At 43.1% G+C, this 19,612-nt stretch overlaps 2 protein-coding genes across 14 annotated transcripts in view; one reads left to right on the forward strand and one right to left on the reverse strand.

Annotated features, from left to right (window-relative positions):
• Nucleotides 1–6,629, reverse strand: part of SLC26A8 (solute carrier family 26 member 8) — a 72,385-nt gene extending 65,756 nt beyond the window's left edge. For all 7 annotated transcript variants that reach the window (XM_033424149.2, XM_033424151.2, XM_033424150.2 and 4 more), the window contains exons 1-2: nt 6,498–6,629; nt 950–1,136 (exon numbers count right to left, since the gene is read on the reverse strand). In XM_033424149.2, coding sequence (XP_033280040.1) covers nt 950–1,134 — 185 coding nt within the window. In that variant the 5' untranslated portion in view covers nt 1,135–1,136; nt 6,498–6,629. The remainder of the gene's footprint in view (nt 1–949; nt 1,137–6,497) is intronic.
• MAPK14 (mitogen-activated protein kinase 14) overlaps nt 1–19,612 on the forward strand; it is a 174,119-nt gene that overhangs the window by 91,888 nt on the left and 62,619 nt on the right. Inside the window, exons 1-2 of one of the 7 annotated variants that reach the window (XM_033424157.2) lie at nt 6,662–6,797; nt 8,439–8,607. The exons of 1 other annotated variant lie outside the window; for it this stretch is intronic. In XM_033424157.2, the coding sequence (XP_033280048.1) occupies nt 8,564–8,607 (44 nt within the window). In that variant the 5' untranslated portion in view covers nt 6,662–6,797; nt 8,439–8,563. Of the gene's footprint in view, nt 1–6,661; nt 6,798–8,438; nt 8,608–9,271; nt 9,882–9,904; nt 10,754–19,612 lie in introns of those variants that run through there. 5 more of the 7 variants (XM_049715994.1, XM_012532295.3, XM_004267675.3 and 2 more) reach the window with 5 other exon arrangements.

Genomic DNA, 19,612 nt, shown 5'->3' on the forward strand with positions numbered 1-19,612 from the left:
CATTAGCTCTGATAGACTGCTAAAAGGTTCACAGCACAAAAACAGGTTACGAGCTCCTGAACTATAGGGTTTACATAGTCATTCTGCTATCATTAATTATTTCACCATGGTTGCTTTTGTTGTTGTTGTTAGGAGACTGGCAATGGTGGTTAATCAAACAATGTATTTATTAAATACCATCCCTAGATGCTGTGGGGGACAGCCAAGGTCTTCATGTCCATGAAGTTTATAATCAACAAGGTGCTAGAAGGGACTTCCCTGGTGGTGCAGTGGTTAAGAATCTGCCTGCCAATGCAGGGAACACGGGTTTGATCCCTGGTCTGGGAAGATCCCACATGCCACGGAGTGACTAAGCCTGTGTGCCACAATTACTGAGCCCACATGCCACAACTGCTGAGCCCATGCACCACAACTACCGAAGCCTGCACACCTAGAGCCCGTGCTCCGTAACAAGAGAAGCCACCGTGATGAGGAGCCCGCGCAGCAACGAGAAAGCCAGTGTGCAGCAACAAAGACCCAACACAGCCAAAAATAAAATAAAATTTTAAAAAGTAAAAAAAAAAAAAGAAGGGGGCTTCCCTGGTGGTGCAGTGGTTGGGAGTCCGCCTGCCGATGCAGTGGACACGGGTTCGTGCCCCAGTCCGGGAAGATCCCACATGCCGTGGAGCAGCTAGGCCCGTGAGCCATGGCCGCTGAGCCTGCGCATCCAGAGCCTGTGCTCCGCAACGGAAGAGGCCACAACAGTGAGAGGCCCGCATACCGCAAAAAAAAAAAAAAAAAGAAGGTGCTACAAGACAAACCACAAAAAAACTGTAGAGGAATTATGCAATAAGCTAAGGGTTCTGATGACAGGAATTCAGAGGAGGAAAACAGAAGTAGGCACCAAAGGTGTCAAGTAGAGTTTTAGGGCTGCCAGCTTGGTGGCAGCTGAATGATCGCACACACGCACCGGCACTGGACATGGTGACTGACGGTGCTGATGTCGATGTCCAACTTCCCAGAGAAAGCGGTCTTCCTTCTGTACTCCTGTTGAAAGTTCTCCTCATTGTACACATCTCGCTTCACATCATACATGAAAGAGTTTTGCCTGTATCTAGAGCCCAAACTCTGGAAGCTCCTCTCTGGTTGCATCATTCCTGGATAAGTGGAAAGAAGTTAAACAAAAGAGTTTTTAAAAAGTCTAGATCCTTGGCACATTTTTATGGAAATAAGCATTCCATTTATTGTATAATTTTATACTTAAAACAACCCTATAAAGAAAGCAAGGTATATATTATTTTCATTTTCAAAATGGAGAAACCAAAGCCCAGAAGTTTAAACAACCTTGGTTTTTGAATAATTAGAGTCAGGACTAGAACCCAGGTGTCCAGCTAGAAAGCCTAGTTTTCTTTATATTCAATTATGTTGCTATGTTGCAGGGGAAAAGATTAAGAGGTAAAAGTATAATCACCAATTTTCACTGAAAATGCTAAGGGTTAAAGGGTCAACATAGTGTCTTTTAACTCCTTTTCTCTCTAAAATAGCATCCATCATTATCCCTTTACCCTTTTCCTTTCTTCATAGAACTAACCAGTACCTGATTCAATATTTGTCTATTTGTTCATTGTCTGTTTCCCACACTAAAATGTAAATCCAAGAGGCAGGACTTTGTTCATGTCTGTATCCCCAGAGCCCAGGATAATGCCTGACGCTTAGCAGGCCCTCAACAAGTATTTCTTGAATTATGGTCAAGTATCCAGTTAGTGGCATCATGATGTAGCAGAAAAAGCACTGCACAGGATATCAGGATTCTGGAGTTCTAGCCCTGGCTGTTTTTCTAACTAGCTGTATGACTGGGGGCAAGTTTCTTAGAAAGTGAATTTCAGTTTCCTTGTCCATAAAATGACATGGTTTGACAATATGATCTCTAAGGTCACTTTAAGCTTTAAAAATCTGTAGTATCATCCTGCTGTTTTAAAGAGAATGAGAAGAAAGAGTTAATGAGGATGGATATAGATCCATCTCTGGGAGAAGGTATAACTGTTCTTGATCATCTGTGTTTTTGAATAATAAAAACAGCATGAACTCTAATATTCTTCCACACAAATGTGTAAAAAGTATACATATATATATTTTGCATAGTTATAAAATATATAGGTAAACACTCAAATTATGCAGATTGCACAAGTAGTTCTTGTATAGGTGAGGCTGCAAACAAGTTCAATGTATCAGCAACATTTGTTTTCCATCAGAATTATCCTGTATCTTCAGCAGCAGAAACATTATCAACACCAACATTTGTAGAGCACTTATTATATACCAAGGATTGCACTAGATTTTTTTCATGAGTTATTTCTTTTAATTCCAACAACAATCCTAGTACTACTATTATCCTCATTTTATAGGTGATAAAACTGAGGTTTTGGAAAAGTTAGGTAACTTGACCATAGTTATATAATGTATGTTTACTCTCAAAGCATTGGGTAGCAGGGGTGAGCTGTATAACACTTATGAACTAATGATCACAAATTCAATAAAGTGAGTGTGGTTAGGGAATACAGAAGAGGATGGAAGAGGTATTTTACAATGTATTAAGAGAATCAGTACTTCGTGTCTTACAGAAAAAAAAAGCAGAACTGGACACTAAAACATAAGTAATATTTTTCCCTTTCTTTCCTCCACCCATAGGAATATTGATCCAGTCTTCCTTACTTTTCCTATGTAATCTTACAATAAACTTCTATGACTAGAATATATCTGTTCCTGGCAACTGAAAAGAGCCTAATTAACTTGCTTATTATATTGAGATTATAAAAATTGCCATCCTGGGTTAGATGCAGTGTCTAGAATCCAGCATTTTGTTTCTGAAAGTAGCACGAAGCAGGCATGAAGCAGGCAACATATGAACATCAAGCATAGTGGAAACAGTGGGCCTGGGACAGGTAGCTGCAGCTACTCAACTGCAGCAATTGTTGCCATGGGTCATGTGGGGTCCAGCATGGCCAGATCTGATCTTTTCCCAGAGAAGTCATAATTCCAGATTTTTATGTGAAATCTTCTGACTTTTAAATGTTGTTGATTACCTTACATATTTTTAAAAACACAGTACACCTCTAACAAAACATCTCTGCAGGCTAGATTCCTCCCATCACAAATTATAGTTTATACCCCAAGAATTTCTCTCTCTTTCAAAGCTAAAGCATTTATGTTTTCTGTTGTCGCACCCTTAGGAGGTATTATATCTCATCAGTTCACTTATGGAAAGAAGGATTTCATTTTATTGTCTTCAGTCTACATCATTTATATTTCAAGAGGTGGCCACCATCTACTAGACCAGGATTTGGTGGGGTTGTCTGCTTTCATTTTCACAATCTTGTGAATTTCTACCATATGCATTCTTGGTCTTCATTTATTTCTGACTGACGAATGCTATTTCACCTGTGGTCGATTAATTCAGTGTTCCACAAACATTTGCTGAATGCTAGGTGCTCTGAGGATACAAAAGGACAAAGACTTGGGACTTCCCTGGCAGTCCTGTGGTTAAGACTCTGTGCTTCCAAAGCAGGGGGCACAGGTTCAATCCCTGGTCAGGGAACCTCAGACAAAAAAAAAAAAAAAAAAAGGACAAAGACTCTACAATTTAGTAGAATAAAAATACCAACATATGGTGCTATAAGACTTTAGAGGTGGGAAAGACAGGAATTAACATTTATTGCTGGCCTGCCATATGCCAGCTTCTTCACACACATCATCTCAAAAGATAGGTATTATTTTCCTGATAATGATTATACTCATTTCACTTGTGAGTTTAGCGGGTTCCTCAGAATCATATAACTATTAAACAGCAGAGCCAGAATCTGAACCTGGTCTTTCTGATTCTAAAATAGATGTCACATCTAATGCCACATGATCTCCTATAGAGTGGGATTAATAACCCCAACCTAGAAGGATGAGGAAGTCCTCCTAGGGGAGATATCGTTTGAACTCTGCTCTGGCTAAGCTGGGGGCAGGGAGGAGAATAAGGTATTTCAGAAAGAGAACAGGATAAAATTACAGAGATAATATAAGGCAAGTAATTCAATAGGCCTGAGTAAAGTCAGTGTCAAACCCAAAAAAGTAGGTTGAGGCCTACTTCTGGAGGGTCTTGAATGTTGGGCTGAACCTGGACTTTTTAGCTATTTAAAATGTTCGAGAAGGAGTAGTAATATGCACAGAGATGTGCTTTGGGAAGATGAATCATATCAGTGGTATAGTCTAGAGCTGTGCTGCCCAGTACGGTAGCCACTGGCTACCTGTGGCTATTTAAATTAAATAAAATTAAAATTAAATGAGGGACTTCCCTGTTGGTCCAGTGGTTAAGACTCCACGCTTCACTGCAGGGGGCACGGGTTTGATCCCTGGTCAGGGAACTAAGGTCCCACATGCCGCGTGGCACGGCCTAAAGATTATAAATAAATAAAATGAAAAATTCAGCTCCTTAGTCACACTAGCTACATTTCAAGTGCTCAACAGCCATGTGTGGCAGGGGCTACTGTACCGGACAGGGCAGGTATAAAACACTTCCATCATCACAGAAAGTTCTATTGGACAGCACTGGAGATAGGAGAGACTGAGGCAAAAAGACCAGTGGGAGCCCATTACTACCATGGTAGTCTAAGGGAGAGGCAATCAAGTCACAACTCATGGGACCACAGTCAGGATGGCTAGGAGGGGCAGGTAGAAAGCTGTCTTTAAAGGACTTATCATATGACTGGATAAAGGCAGCAAGGGAAAACACATAATTTCCTTATTGTTTTGTTTTTAGTAGTCATCTCTGAAATTTCTTCAGTTCCATTATGTCTTTCTTGACTTCACAGAAGCCCTACTGGCTTGTTTTTATGCACTAGCAGGACCCTTCCCTATAAGGTATGATGATCAGAAGCTGTTACTGACAAGTGGCAAATGTACTTTAACGTGGAAAAGATGATGCATTTCCGAAGAAAGTAATCCCAACTATACTGATGGGATAATGACCTTTCAGCTGAGACACAACACAAGAGGGAATCTCGGTTACTGACTCCTACAATTCCCTGATGCTTCCTGCCATCAGACAAAATATTTAGGTGGGTGGGCCATGGTCTGAACAACTTAAGGTTTTATTTTCATATTCTACAAATGTGACATAGTTTGGGACATCTGGATTCACTACTAACTAATAGAAATTAATCTCTGTAGCCCACACTTGGTCCCACAAACAACATCAGCAGCATCTGGCAACTTGTTGAAAATGCAAATTCTCAGGCCCAACTAGCAAGACAAAATTAATCAGAAATTCTGAGGATGTGGCAGCAGTCTATTTTAAGAAGCCCTCCAGATGATTCTGATACACAATGAAATATGAAGACCACTGTAAATATAGCTAATTATCTTTATTCAGTCATTCAGTGCTAGTTTTGGGCATACTGTTAACATGGGTACTTTTGACCTAGCTCTTTCCCCCATACTACCCCTATCCATCCAGCCATCGATTGATTCTTTTACATAATGTGTTGAAAGTACTTTAAAAGCCAAGAATAAAATATTTAAATACAGCCCAGTTTTCTGACTATTAACCCAACAGATGTGAAATCCTGAACCTTAGTTTAGTTTCAAGACTATCCTCTCATATGGTCATCTTTCATATGTGCTCTACAATCATGGGAAGGTAAAATTCACTTCCAGAATTTCAAAAAAAATATTTGTAATTCCATCAGAAACAACAGCCCTTTGCCCGTTATGCTTTTATGTTATGCTTTTAAGGGGGAATGTATGTGGAAAAAGAAAAGGCACAAGCAAAGAGCATTGCTTTCAGTATCTTTCAGTCACTCGGTCTAGTGGCTGGGGATGGTGGGAACACACCGACAACTACCTTTAATGTGAACTGGTGAGAGTATTAGTAAAGGGCTGTGCTGGAGAGAAACTCATTATTGGGGTGGGGATGTTGGAGAAGGCTTCGCAGAGGGACACATACATAAACAGAACTTAACAGGAAAAGAAAGGGGCCAAGAGAGGTGGAAGTGGGGGCTCAGTCAGAAGGAACAAGATGAACAAAAGCAGTGAAGTATTAAAGGAGGAAGAGCGTCTGGGCAGTCAGGCCTCAGGAGGAGGCGGATGGGGGAGTCAGGTGAGGCTCATGGAGTAGACCAGTTCTGGCGCTTCTGACAACTGAGACCCACGAGTGTGTAAGGATTCAACTTGCCAAACGCACACACCATCTCTCCTCACTGCTGTTCCACGCGGCCTTTCACAAGTAGAGCCGACACGTAAGAGAGAGAAGCTCCCAGGGACGGCCGTCACTCATTCATTCCCCAAACACTGACTGAGCGGCCGCGACGTGCCTAGCCCTGCGGCGACGGCCGCGGGCCCCGCCCAGGGACTTCCGAGTGTAACGAGGGGCTGGTCCTTCGCACCCGACGCCCGGGCCGGGGCACCGCCGCCACCACCTGCAGCCCGCGGCCCCGGGCGGCTCCGGCAGCGGCTCCCCTCCTTCCTCGGCTCACCTGGTTCCCGGGCTGCGGCGGGAGGGCGGGCGCTGGAGCCGGAAGCAGCTCCGGCCAGGCGGGCGGCGCTGTGGACGCGGACGCCGGCGGTTCCCGAGCCGTTGCGTCCGAACCCGCGGGCGTTCTGGCGGGCGGGGGACAAGAGCGGGGCGAGGAAGCGGAGCCTGGGCAGCCGGGGTGGGGAGCGGGGAGAGGCCCAGCTGCGCCGCGGTTACCTGTGTCACCCAGCCCTCCGCTCTCGACGACTCTTGATTGAGGGCCTCCTTGATGCCAGGCCTCGCGCCCCGCACTTCACGTACAGTAATTCACTTGAGTCTCCCGACGACCCTGTGGGAAGAGAAGACGCGGGAGGAAACTGGAGGCTAGAGGGTCACCGAGGTCTCCAACCTTAATTCTCAGCCCCACAAGCTTGGCTTCTTCCACTGAAGGACACTCTGCTGCCCAGGTCTCCTGCTCTGCTCCCCGCCCCTAATCCCCCTTAACCTCCTTGTGAGGCTCAATACCAATCACTGCCTCTCACTGTGCCTTGTATTCCTGCTTGGCTCAGTTGCAGTTTTACACTTGCTTGATTCCTGTATTAGTGTCTAATATATTGTTCACTTTACCTATCCCTTTTTGTAATTTGTCTCATCCCCAAAAGGGCAGGGATTTTTCTCTTTCATTAACTGCTGTATCATTGGTGCCTAAAGCAATGTGATAGACCTAGTAAGTGCACAATAAATTTGTGTTGAATAATTGAATGATTGCCCTGCTGTTCACTGTAAGCTCCACATAGGCAGCAACTCTCTGCTTTTTAATCACTTTTCCATCAGAAGTGCCGGGTACCTAGGATGCATTCAATACATATTTGTTGAATGAGTGAATGTATTGCTCATCTTTACCCTTTTGGTCACTCTCACTTCATCATTCCAATTTGTTGGATAAATATATGAATTTCTTAGAATTCCTACTTCCAGGTTTCCTCCCTTGTATCCTTGCACTCATCACCTTGATTCCCCACTCCCACCCCTCATATCTTTACAGTTGCATTTTTGCTCTCACTTCCTCCTTCAACCTCTGATACTTCTTAGAAAGCTCCCTACCCTGCAGGTTGAATTGGAACATTTTTATTAATTTATTTCTTTATTTTTATTTTTGGGTGTGTTGGGTCTTTGCTGCTGTGCGCGGGCTTTCTCTAGTTGCAGCGAGTGGGGACTACCCTTTGATGCGGAGCACGGGCTCTAGGTGTGCAGCTTCTCATTGTGGTGGCTTCTCTTCTTGCGGAGCATGGCTCTAGGAGCACAGGCTTCCGTAGTTGTGGCTCTCAGGCCTTAGAGCGTGGGCCCAGTAGTTGTGGCACATGGGCTTAGTTGCTCCGCGGCATGTGGGATCTTCCCGGACCAGGGCTCAAACCCGTCTCCCCTGCATTGGCAGGCGGATTAACCTGCCTGTGTCACCAGGGAAGTCCCTTGGAACATTTTTAAGCAACATGTCTTCGTAGGCAAGAGTCACATTCCAGGCTAAGTCACATTGAATCCAAAGAAAGCTTTCCACAAATCACCCATGACCCTGGTTTGGGGTTTTATTTCGGTTTTCTTTGAGGAGAACTGAGAATCCTGCACCGCCTCCTAAATTGAGATCATGGTCATTGTTCATAATTTGTTCAACAAATATTTATGAAGTACCTTTTATGTTCTAGGCACTGTGCTAGATGCTGGAACAAGATAGGCAAAGTCTGAGCACTCCAAGGGATGCATACACAAAAGAGAATAATCATGGATAGTGATGAGAATTGTCCTGGCTTGAATCTAGTTATTTCTAAAATAAATGACTAAGAATAAGATAGGGTCCAATTCTGCCTATTGTTACAAGCTTTAGCGTAGGAATAGGTTAACAGTGGTGGCAAGGTATGGGGTTAGAATACCTTGCCCATTCACATTTATTATCTTGTTCACCTTTCAGGTGGGAATGTGGGGCAGGAATTCTCTTTGCATAAACTGGAACTAAGGTCTGAGAAATGTCAATTGACTTGCCCAATATGACACTGCCGGAAGACTACTCTCTGCACTGTTCTTACTCTGAGAGGCATGATTAAAATTCTTAAAATCCTCTTCACTGGAAGCTCTTCAAGGTAGGAATCAGTTTCAAACCTTCAGGGTAATGGTTTAAAAATACTTCTCAAAGGGAGATACCAGGGACTTTCCTGAATCTGAATTACCTGGGGCGTATTGTAAAAATACACGTTCTTGGTGCGCATCACGGACCTCTCCAACTAAACTCACTGTGGATCCTGGGAATATGCATTTTTAAACTCTCAAGGTGATTCTTCTACACATAAAAGTTTGAGAACTACTAGAAGAGTTTGGGTGGAAAACCTCAACCTTAATGCAGGGCTAATATTTACCTTTGGGACAGATTTCGTCAGAATTCCGAAGAGTAAGCCGTGTATGTCCTTGAGCAGATGGGACTGCAACGGCTTTCTGGCCGGAACCTTCCTTTTTATTATGCAAGTATTTCTTGGAAATTGGGGGTTCTGCTGAGCAGGTGCTCGGCTGGCTGCTGGTGACTACCCGCAGTTCAAAGGTCTTTTGGCTCTTTTCCCGACACCTTGTTTGTCAATGTCGCTTTCCACCTGGGAGCCAGGCGTTTGCCCCGCCGACCACGGCGGGGCGCACGCGGCATGTGTTGTCTGCTTATCCCCTCCTTCTCGGGTCCGCCTTGGCGCCCTTAAGAAGAGCAGTGCCTGGGAGTTCCTACCTCTGGTGGCCAGCTGTTGTTCTCTTCTCGCGAGAATTGCTCCTCCCATCCTCTCCTCTCATCAACCCCCTCCCTTGGGCAGGTTCCATATTGGGTAAAATCTCGGCTCGCAGAGAGGCCTCGGAGCTGTTCTCGCGAGAGTACGGCGGGAGGCTCCTGTTCGCAGGCTGTGGAACGGCGACCACTGGAACCTCCGCGGTCGCTGCAGCTGGAGCCGTAGTCCCGCGGTGCAGCCGGGAGTCGGCCTGGTCTGGAGAGGGTGCAGCGAGAACCTGGCGGGCGCAGCCTTGAGGCCCTGAGCGTGCCCCTGCCCTTAGCAGGGCTCACCCCCGTCGCGGAGGAGCGTCCAGCCGCTGCGGCTGACAGGGGCCGCGCGCGCGGGAGTCGTCTGGCTCGCGGCACTCACACCTGCGCGGGCGGCCAGCGCAGGGTCCCCCGCCCGTCCGGCCGGGCGACGAGGTCGGGGAAGCGGGTGCGGGCGCAGGCGGGGCCCCGCAGGGCCACCTCCTCGCCCCGCGGCCACCGCTGGAAGATGTCTCAGGAGAGGCCCACGTTCTACCGGCAGGAGCTGAACAAGACAATCTGGGAGGTGCCCGAGCGTTACCAAAACCTGTCCCCGGTGGGCTCCGGCGCCTATGGCTCCGTGTGGTGAGTGTCACCGGGCTCGGGGCCTCGGTGGGCTGGGTGACCCTTTATGCCCCAGAGCCAGGCCTGCCCCCACGGCTCAGCAATGCACCAAGCGGTAGGAATTTTCCTTGGGGGAGGGCATCCTTGCCCCTTCTCTCCCTGTCCTTCTCTCCCTGTACCCCTTGCACCCCTCACCCTGCACACCCACATAGGTGGTCAGCTGTGTGTAGGACGCAGGTCCACGATGGGCGGTGGGTGATGGTGTTGGAGCCCGGCCCTGGCTCGCACCCTGCGCATTCCCTTCTTGGGGGGTTGCTGCTTTGGGGACAGGAACAGGAGGGCCCTCTTTGGGGGTCTCCCAGCTGGCATCGAGCAGAAGGACTCTCTCCCGAGATGTGCCCACCTTGGGCGCCGGAGCCTGCCCTCGGAGCAGACAAGCCCGGGGAGCTGCCTGGAGAAACAGAAGGGCAAAGCTCGACCGGGAGACTGCCGTCATCTGAACAAAACTGAGGACGAAGGGCGTTCAGTGCGGGCTTTTTTGCAAACCTCTGTCGAAATCCCATTTTGAGAAGCGTTCTTTTTGAATTCGCACTTGAATTAGTAGCTATCCATAGAGCTTAAAATACCGACTTTATCTCGGTGAGTCCTGTGCCAGCTTTAGTGTGGTGTGTTTCCGATTCAGTTGAAAGCGTATTTCCTTTTCGCAGAGTGGGGGGTGGGTGGTAGTGCCTGCAAACACACTGCAGCTTGAGAAACTGGCGGCCTCACTGATTAGTCACATACCACTGCTCGTTTAAGTATTGTTTGACAAAACAGTTTTCTCCTTTGGAGCAAGTGAGATTCAGATCCGATGCACGCCCTCAAGATCAAAAAGTTATTAACAATGCTGGGAGGTATTGTAAATATTTTTTAATTGCGATAATTCTTGTGAAATACTGTGTTTTTAAAGTCCCTTTGAGAGTTTGCAGGGAACTTATCTACACTTAGAGCCTGAGGTACACGATATGGATATGGAATATATAGCAAAGGAAGGAAGAGACACTTTGCAGCTTTAATTCACACTGTGAATGTGTTTTCAATTAAATGATACTGTAAAATGTTCAGACCTGAAATATTTCACTAAACTTTTCTAACTTTCAAGGCTTTAAACACTATATTTTAGATGTACCGAAATTTGAGACCTCCTGATCTGAAGCTAATTCATGTAATTCCTGTGCATGCATCATTTGAAGAGAGGTCTACAAAATTATTTTCTTGTTTCGCCACAAATTCCAGGCTTTTGGACTTGTTAATCTTCAAATATAATTCCTGTGTTTCTTAAAGCCCCAGCATGAATTTCCGGTTTATAGAATCTTCTGGGTAATTGAGATTGTGCAATTGTGTCCAGCAACAGATCATATTGCATTTTCTGGTTCAGGCTGTTTGAGTTATGTTGCTGATGGCACTATGCTTGACATCTTTTTTCCATTTTTATAGTGTGCTGTTGATTTGCTAATTTTCGAAGATGTGTTTGGATCATTGCTCCTTTAATAGCTCATTAGTTTACCTCCATTTTTCATTCTTGAATTGACACATTAATTTTTGTGGTACCGAGTTTTTGTTTCCAATAATGTTTAAACCTTAAGGAGTGATACAGCAGAACAGCTCAACTATGGGGAGTTTAGTGAACTTGAAAAGAATTCCTTGCAAGGTTTCCCTACGTTGGTGTGAATAGCTCTGCCTTAGCTCTGGAGATCCAGATTTACATTGAAGTGCCATTAAAATGAACTCCATGTTTTTTTAGTACTGTACTTTTCTGGCTTTTAGAAACCATCAATATCTGACACTTGGAAGTAATTTTGTTAAACAGGTTTTTAAAAGTAGGTGATACATTCACATTGTATAAAATTCAGAAGGTATAAAAAGATAGCGAAAAGTTGCCTTTCCTTTCTTGTTCTCCAATTGTGCTATTCCTTTCCTCAGAGACAACCACTGTTAAGTTTCTTGTGTGTCTTTCCATGGAGGCAGTTCTGCTAAGGGTATTTAAGATGTAACCTATAGCATATTGGTGGAGAAAAATAACTGATATTATGTGACAGTTGACCATAAACAAATGTAACTGATTTTGGATTGAAAGTATCAGAATTTAGATGTACAAGTGTTATCTCATTCAGAGTAGTTATTTGAAGTTGTTCTTTCAATTAGCAACTTTCAGGTGTGGCAGAAAACTTTTTTTTTAACTTCTCTTAGAATCCACTTTGGAGCCTGTGTTATTTTTCACTATCTTCATTTTCTTGAGAGCAGATTTAATTTTAGGAAATAACAAAATCAAATTGAATCTGAAATAATTTAGAAAATTGGACTGAAGTCTGGTGAAAAAGATTAGGTAGCCAGGTTGATGATACTGTTTTAGGTCAGATAGAAGTTGTAACCATAAAGTAATGACACAGAATTTCCTGTGTGACTTGTAGAACTAGATCTGAAGTCTGTTCCAAAAAAGAATCTCTGAAAGTATTTCAAGGAATGCAATGTCACTGAAATAATCTGTGTCAGTTTCCTAATTTGATTGCTCTGAAGTGTGATACACTTTGATGTGGAACTTAAAAAAAATTTTTTTAAATATTAAGCCAATTTTCAGTATTTTAATTTGTACTGAGTATATATAGTAAAGCAAGTATGTAGCAACCTGAGTGATAACCAACCGTGAATTAAAGATCAAGGAATCAGACTAGAAATTTGGGAATTGATAGGGTTTTACAAATATGCCTTTCCTTTTTAAGGGGTAAAAGGAACTAAACTAAGTCTTGCAATTTTAAGGAACTTTGTTGTCTGTGAGGGGAAATGAAGCAAGATTTTTGAAGAATACATTGTTGCACAGCATTGATTTTGTGGTTTGGGGACAGAAGGAGGGGGAGGAGCTTTGTGGTGAGTTTAAGGAAATATAAACAGGAACTTAAATGCCTTTCCTCTGGTGTATGGGTTTTCCAGACACTTGCCTCTGATTACAGGAGGTGGGGCACTGGTACCATAAAATAGGTGAGTGTTGAGAATTATTCTTAAATCATATTCAATCATTTATTAAACAATATTTATTGAGTACCAGCTATGGACCAGATAGCAGGCTAGGTTTCTTGAGCTAGAGTGTTAAGCAAGACAGACTAAGACAGTCCATTCCCTGATAGGGTTTATAGCCTGATGCAAATAATAACTACATTTATGGATTGTGTTCTATGTTCCAGGCATTGTGCTGTGCATTTTATGTTTATCATCAGTATATAAAGTGTATAACAAAACTTTTGATAAAAGGATGGCAAAATTTACTAAGAAATCAAATCCAACTTCCTAAATGCTTTGTGGAACAAGATTGTGTGTAAATAACTAATAAAAATAAGTGAAGGACTTCCCTGGTGGCGCAGTGGTTAAGACTCCGCCTGCCAATGCAGGAGACATGGGTTCGAGCCCTGGTTCAGGAAGATCCCACATGCCACGGAGCAACTAAGCCCTTGCACCACAACTACTGAGCCTGCGCTCTAGAGCCCGTGAGCCACAACTACGGAGCCCGCGTGCTACAACTACTGAAGCCCGTGCACCTAGAGCCCATGTTCCACAACAAGAGAAGCCACCGCAATGAGAAGCCCGCGCACTGCAACAAAGAGTAGCCTCCACTCACTGCAACTAGAGAAAGCCTGTGCGCAGCAACGAAGACCCAACATAGCCAAAAATAAATAGTAAAAGAAAAATTTATTAGAAAAAAAAGTGAAGCTAAATTTTTTTAGTATTAATGGCCCTTCACCATTTTAAATCTTTTCCTTTTTTTAGCATGAGCCAGGGCACGAATAAATAAAAGCATGTCATTATTGAGTATGCAAAGGTGACTTTCTTGGCTCCTAATGAGTGAGAGGGGTGTGCCGTTTATTTTCCTAGTGGTGATAATAGGCCCATGCTGATCTTGCTTCCCATTTGCTTTCCTTTGTAACCAAAAGCAAGGTGATTGTCTGCATGTTACCAGTGCCAACAAATAAATAGTTAAACACAATGGCAAATATTTGTATTATTGATACAGACTTTTAAGAAAGTTCAATCAGGTTGGCTATAAAGTCATCCTTTATTTATCGGATTCCATTTTCCACTGAAACCTTTCCACTGGCTCCCATTTTAAAATAAGGATATCCTGAACCTCTGGCTTTTCAGTTCTGCCAGTTTAATTTCTTAATACTGAGGACTATGCTTTTGATTTCCCTCTAAATCAGCCTCAGAGATGATCTGCATTGACTTTGCCTTTCATGGGCAATAGTGCAGATGGTGCTGAGACCCTGGGGCTTAGGATTCAAAGGTGGAAGAAGTCACTGTGCTAGATCCCTCTCACTTTAGTATTAACTGACATTTTTATGGGATTTTACACTTCATAATGTATTTGCATTTCAAAGCATTGTTATTCAGTTTTCACTGGCTCTGTGAAGGCTGGTATTATTAACCCAGTTGTATAGATGAGGAGCTGGACTCCTTAAAGGAATGGCATACTTGTCAGTGCTACTTTGGATTTGGTTCTGGGGTTTCAACACTTTAGAATTCTTTCCTGTACTTGTAGACTGCTAAGATTGTGTGGTGGCACCTTCTCTTGTGCTGTTTGCCTCTCCCCTCCCTCCTTTTGTGAAGAAAGGGGTTGCTGGGTCACTTGAAATAGTAGAACTATGACTAACCAATCCCACCAATGTCAGCCTAGCTAATCTGAGGTAATGACTTATTAAAGTCATATCTCTTCCTCAGAATTGATAGACCAAAAATGGACTTATTGCCCAGATTACATTTTTTCCCAAAGGATCATCAGTGCAACTAGTTAATTCCTGAATTTATGAATCCCCTTGGCTTGAAATTCTTCTGTGCACATTTTGGAAAGTTGAGATTCTCTGTATGTGCTTCTGTTATGTAAGTATAGTATAGGATATAAATAGAAATAACTGCCTCTCTAGGCCTTTGAAAATACACTGGACTTTTGCTCTTTACTGTGAAATTTGGTATTGATTTGTTTCTATCCAAGAGATATAATTACTATAGAGCTCAAAAAAACCTCATTATAAAGTGGCTTCCCCTGACTCTGGAACCTAGGAATATCATTTCATGGTTGCCATGTACTTGGAAGTGATGCACGGGTTTCTTCAGGACAAATAAAACCTCTTTAAACTTGAAAAAAAATTTTTTTAAATAAATGAAGCTTTTAGTATTAGAAGTAGTTGTCTTTGCATAGTCCTTCTGTAAGTTCAGTACATGTCTGTTAAGGATTTATAAAATTAACCAGTTTCCCAGCATTTTAGCCTTTTAATAATTTATTCTAGGGAGGAAGTAGATGGTGGCCTGTAAATTCTGCACTTTTGACAAATGGATTCTGGGCTTGGCTCCTAGGCTGAACGTGGGGGAGAAAGTACAGAAGAGAGAGGGGTGTAGAATGATCCCTAAGTTTTGGCCTTGGACAAATGGATATATCTAACTTTGGAGTCTTACAGGGCACAGGATCTAACTTTGGAGTCTTATAGGGAGAAGAGGATGGGTTCATGCTAATCTCCTTGAGGCCAGGACTTTGTTATACCGATACTTTGAGCACCTGTTATGCGTGGGTCACTCTTTAGGTGCTAGAGTATGAGCAAAACAGACAAAAATTTCTGCCCATAAGAAACTATATTCTGGGCTTCCCTGGTGGCGCAGTGGTTGAGAGTCCACCTGCCGATGCAGGGGACACGGGTTCGTGCCCCGGTCTGGGAGGATCCCACATGCCACGGAGTGGCTAGGCCCGTGAGCCATGGCCGCTGAGCCTGCGCGTCCAGAGCCTGTGCTCTGCAACGGGAGAGGCCACAACAGTGAGAGGCCTGCGTACTGCACAAAAAAAAAAAACCCCAAAAAACTATATTCTAAGGGCAGGGGAATAAAAGTAGACAATAAACAAAAAATTAAAACTTATAACGTGTCAGGTGATAAATACTATGGGGGAATAAAGTAAGGAAAAGAGAGGGAATACTGGGATGGCTGTGTTGCACTTTTAAGCAGGGTAGACCTCAGTGATAAAGTGACAATTGAGCAACGACCTGAAGGAAGTGATGTAGTACACTGGTTGGGCCTGAATGGGGAGGGAAGAACAATTCCGTGTTGAGGGATCAGCACATGCCCTGAGGCAAAGGCCTCATTCTCTAGCATAGCTGGAAGACCAGTATGGCTCGAACTGAATGAACCAGGGGCCAAATAGTAGTAGGGGAAGCGAGTGGAGGGGCTACAGAGGTGCTGGGATCATAAAGGGTCTTATTTGCCTTTGTAAGAATTGTGCCTTTTACTCTGAGACGGGAGACCATGGAGGGTTATAACCAGAGGGGAGACATGATCTAACGTGTGTTTTAACAGATCACTCTGCTCTGGGGTCCCTGTTTTTTCATTTCTGTTCCTCACCCATTTAGAGGTGCTAACTGTAGTTTAGGGTAGAGTCAGATGAATTGGTGTACAGCCCTGATGTGTATTCAACAACTCTCATTCCAGGAAGGCTCAGTGTACCAGAGCCAGTACTTTTGGTGGGCCCTAGAAATGCAGGGTATTCCAGTCCAGCTCTTTAAATAACATGTGGAGCTTAACTTCACTTTTCAGGTTTCTGTTGCCAAAAGGGAGGGAGCAAAGAGATTAGCTCTAGACTTCTGACAAAAGAAGATTAGCCTGCTGGCAGGTTGAATGTTTTCTAACTTCTTTGGGCTTCTAGGTTTTTTCTTACTATTGGATTATTTTTAAAAAGTCATTTTTACCTTCTTTCAACTTTTAAGATCTCATTTATTTTCTGTTTTATTTGGCCCTGTATCTACTTTACATTCCTCTGCCTTGCCCCCATCACAATAATTTTAGTAGAGGTTGGATTATTGTTACCTGTTAATAATGTTTTGGCTAGGAGCCCCCAATGGCTTCTCTGTTAACTTGAATAAATCTTATAGATTGACAGATTCCACACATGTCACTGTATAAAAACCCATAGGATTTATTTACTTTTCTGCCTTTATAGATACAGGTTTCTCTCTTTTATGAAAGCCATCCCCCTTTTACTGCTCTATCATCTAGTTGCAGAAAATAAGTGTTCCTAAACACAGATTCCCATGACAACAAAACAAAAAGGTAATAGAACAAGTGTTTATTTTGTCTAGGCCTGCTGTCTGAGTAACTTTATACCCTGAACATTTTGACTTCTGTTACCTTGAATGATGTTTCAGATTTCCTTGTTTTCCTCAAAACCTTCTCCTCTTAGGCCTTGGTGGCATTGTCACTACGCCTGTGACACGACGGAAGGTATGTGAGTGTGTGTGTCTTACTGTCAGTCTACCTGCAAGTATGCATCGGTTGCTTTACCAAGCTTAAGGTCCAGAGTGTAGGCATCACACATCATTATGCAAAAAAAAAATCTGAACCAATTTCTTCTTTGTTTTCTTAAATTCATTAATTCAGCATGGCCAGTGCTAGGCACTGTAGTAGGTATTCTGTTTATAAAGACTGAAAAAACAAAAAAGCAGGAAGGGTTCCTGCTTTTGAAAATATCAGTCTGGAAGGGACACATTTATGTTGCTTTCTCAGAGATTGCTTTGTAAGTCCTCAGTAGCTTTTCTTTTCTGCATTCTTTCAGCTTAAGTTGCCATCTCAAATCTACCTTTATATTTCTAATGTGTCCCTTGAAATCTTCTTTTAGGTTTTTCTGTGTCTCTCTTGAATCTAGTGACGTACTGGTCACTTTTTACATCTAGGGCAACTTTTTGCAAGGATGTGTGTTTGAAATCTGTGTCAGAGAGACCTTTCCATCTGATTCAGAACTAGAAAGCGATGACATCAGCATGTGCCCGCAAGAGGTCAGAACTTCTACTTTTGATCTGCCAAGGGCTCAGGGAGGCTGTGGTTTAGGGGAGGAAAGGGGCAATGAGAGTAAGTGTCCTGTAGATCATTAACGCAGCCCTATAATTCCACATGGGGTAGTGTCTCTGCTGTGACCGTCTTCTCACCTGCAAATTATGTGCCCCTAACAATCATGCCTTTAGTCCGTCCTGTGACACTGAACTTGAGGTGTCTGGTTTACCCAAGTATTTTCTGAACTCTTCATTCTTGTATTTCCTTATCCCTGTAATAGATATAACTTTATTCCTAGAAATAAATGCTTTATTCTTTTGTTTTTTTTTTTTTTTTAGCGATACGCGGGCCTCTCACTGCTGTGGCCTCTCCCGTTGCGGAGCACAGGCTCCGGACGCACAGGCTCAGCAGCCATGGCTCACGGGCCCAGCCGCTCCGCGGCATGTGGGATCCTCCCGGACCGGGGCACGAACCCGTGTCCCCTGCGTCGGCAGGGGGACTCTCAACCACTGCGCCACCAGGGAAGCCCTAAATGCTTTATTCTTAATCCCCAGTAGCTATTTCTTTTTTCCCCCTTCATCACATCCTGCATCTAGGGCTTTAGGTAGCTTGAACCTTCTTGAACTTAGACTTTTGAATACTAGTTTCTATTTATGTTTTCTTCCCTAGGCTACCAAATACTTGTAAAAATCTTAGTTATCTTTCTCACTTGGTATAATAAAACATGACTCCTTCATGATTTTAGTATTAAATTGAAGTGAAATTTTGATGTTGGCATCTTACACTGATATGCTTTTAATAATTTCCTCATCTGACATTATAAGTTTGGCTTGGTTCATTTTCTGATACCTAGGTTAGTGGCCTAAATGCCTTATGCTTTGAATGATCTGCTTTGAAATTAGCAGTCTCAGTGATATTGATGCTAAAGGGAGCAAAAGGGAAAAAATAGCAAATTAAGAGAACATGCAGTAAGTATTATGAGCATCTATCAAGCCGTGCTTACATTCCCAAATATAGTATAACACTAGGGTTACTCCTCCTGTTGACATCTTGGGTTGATAATTTTTTTTGTTGTGAGGACTATCTTGTGCATTGTAGGATATTTAGCAGCAACCCCGTACCCTACCCACTAGATGCCAGTTGCAGCCTCCAGTTGTGACAACCAAAAATGTCTCTAGACATTGCCACATGTCCTCTGGGGCAAAATCACCTTTGGTTGAGAACTGCTTATATAACCCTATATATTTGGATTGATTGGCCCTGAGTAAAAACTAGGTAGGATAACTTGAACCTTCCACCTGCAAAAAGAAACACTATATTTTCTGTGCATATTCCCTTTGAATTCATTGTCTGATACAGTCTCAACAGTGTCTTGTTCATATACTATACATTCAAATTTATACTTCCAAACCTAATATCAAGAAAGTCTAACTCTGGATTTCAAGTCTATTGAAAGGTAATGTTTCATGCTTTCCCTTGATTATTTTTCTACATACTTCTTGAGGACAATCTCAGAGATGTAGCACTAACTACCCTAGGATTAGATTCATGTTATAAACTTGTATGGTTCAGCCTTAGATATGTGGAACTGATATTTGAAGGAAGCTTATCACTAGCACTAATGAGTGACAGTGGTCATGAAAATTACAATCAGGGAATAAGCCAATTGCCTGAAGATTTCTATAACTAGGTATTAAAGCAACATAATTTTGAAAGTTTGTAATGTATGTATTTTTATATTTATGTTTTAGATTTGCTGTAGTGAAAGAAATCTGTTGGTCATCCATCTGATAGTGTTAAATGTCCACCAGTGTCTAAAAGAAAGACATAAAATATTAGTGAACTATGTATATATATATATAAAGGTATTGATGTATACAGAGATGTGAGGGCCCTGTGGGCTATAGTAGTTGGCATGT

The sequence above is a fragment of the Orcinus orca genome, chromosome 10 (genome assembly GCF_937001465.1).
Source record: "Orcinus orca chromosome 10, mOrcOrc1.1, whole genome shotgun sequence".
NCBI lineage: Eukaryota > Metazoa > Chordata > Mammalia > Artiodactyla > Delphinidae > Orcinus > Orcinus orca.